This window comes from Cyprinodon variegatus, unplaced genomic scaffold (genome assembly GCF_000732505.1).
Source record: "Cyprinodon variegatus isolate N-32 unplaced genomic scaffold, C_variegatus-1.0 Scaffold1003, whole genome shotgun sequence".
Taxonomy (NCBI): Eukaryota; Metazoa; Chordata; class Actinopteri; order Cyprinodontiformes; family Cyprinodontidae; genus Cyprinodon; species Cyprinodon variegatus.
This window is the reverse complement of record NW_015151456.1, coordinates 194,737-195,968: the sequence shown is the minus strand read 5'-3', so window position 1 is coordinate 195,968 and position 1,232 is coordinate 194,737. Positions and strand designations below refer to the sequence as shown.

Genomic DNA, 1,232 nt, shown 5'->3' with positions numbered 1-1,232 from the left:
AAAATATATCTTACAACTTATTATGTAATTGTGTTCAAGGTTTTAACTGAGAGCATACCAATTACTTCAATCGTCACAGTTGTCTCATAGAATGCATACGTGCTTCTGCCAATATTTTCTGGATCCACCCAAGGATAAAGCTTCTGTCTGTGGTCATTCCATTTCACGGTATCAATCTTAAGGCTGCAAGATTTCCGATTTCCTAATACGCTGGTTCTTCCTTTATATAAGGGTATGACATCATTTGGGTACCATTTGTCATAGACCAAAGGATATCCCCTGCTTACATACTGGTACCAAACCACTCGATCGGCTCTTTTAGGTGGATACCGATAATAGTCAAAGCTGCAAGGGATGGTGAGGCAGGAGCCCAACAATCCCTTGATATGTCTTGGCATTTTAATCTCCCAAGCCTGGGATGTGCAGTAAAGAGAACCTGCAAGAGATAAATACTCCGAAGTAAACATTAACGAAGCAAACATGCATTACTTATTTTCAATTCATATGGCACATAATGAATATTAAAATGTAAAAGTACCCAAAATACAGAGGTGCAAGACAAAGTGGCTACTCATCTTGAGATGATGTATCTGTAATAAAGGAAGAAGAATATTAGTAAATTAATGAAAAAAAAACAAAGATAGAATACAGATGTGTATCTAAAGCCGGTTTCTGTTTCACCTCACTGTCACAGTCTGGCCCAGGTTATCCCCGTTATTCCAATCATTTATGGGATGCCACCCATCCCATAAATGATATACACACTCCGCTATGTTTTTAAAAGATATTAATATAAAATTGTAACCACGGATGTCTGGGGGACAGTGATTCGCCTACATGTTATGAATGCTGGCGTACCATAATATATAAATTATAAACAGTTTAGTTTGTGCCTTCAAGTCGTTGCCCATAGGAAGACGATACTTGGATATAGCCTAAAGGAATATCTTCAGAACAGCTCCAACTGACACAAAACTCAAAAGGGTGGAGTAGAACATGATGTAATAACGTAAAATCAAGGGCCCAATGTAAAAAAAAAAAGCTTCAGGTTGAGTATGCAAATCTATTTCTTGAGGGGGACCATAACAGTGTTGGGTCACCGCAAAAGGCTCGTCATAGCTTGCATCATAGCAGGCAGTATGTGTCACCTTAATAAACAAACTAAGGGCCTGATCTTTAGGTTCTTGTGTCTTAACACAGGTGCAAACATTTTTGCACATGCAGTGGGGATC

At 38.6% G+C, this 1,232-nt stretch overlaps 1 protein-coding gene across 1 annotated transcript in view; it reads right to left on the bottom strand.

The window, feature by feature from the left end:
* Positions 1–1,232, bottom strand: part of LOC107100707 (sialoadhesin-like) — a 13,091-nt gene that overhangs the window by 2,439 nt on the left and 9,420 nt on the right. The window contains exons 2-3 of the mRNA XM_015399296.1: positions 539–590; positions 59–436 (exon numbers count right to left, since the gene is read on the bottom strand). Of these exons, the coding sequence (XP_015254782.1) occupies positions 59–436; positions 539–590 (430 nt within the window). The remainder of the gene's footprint in view (positions 1–58; positions 437–538; positions 591–1,232) is intronic.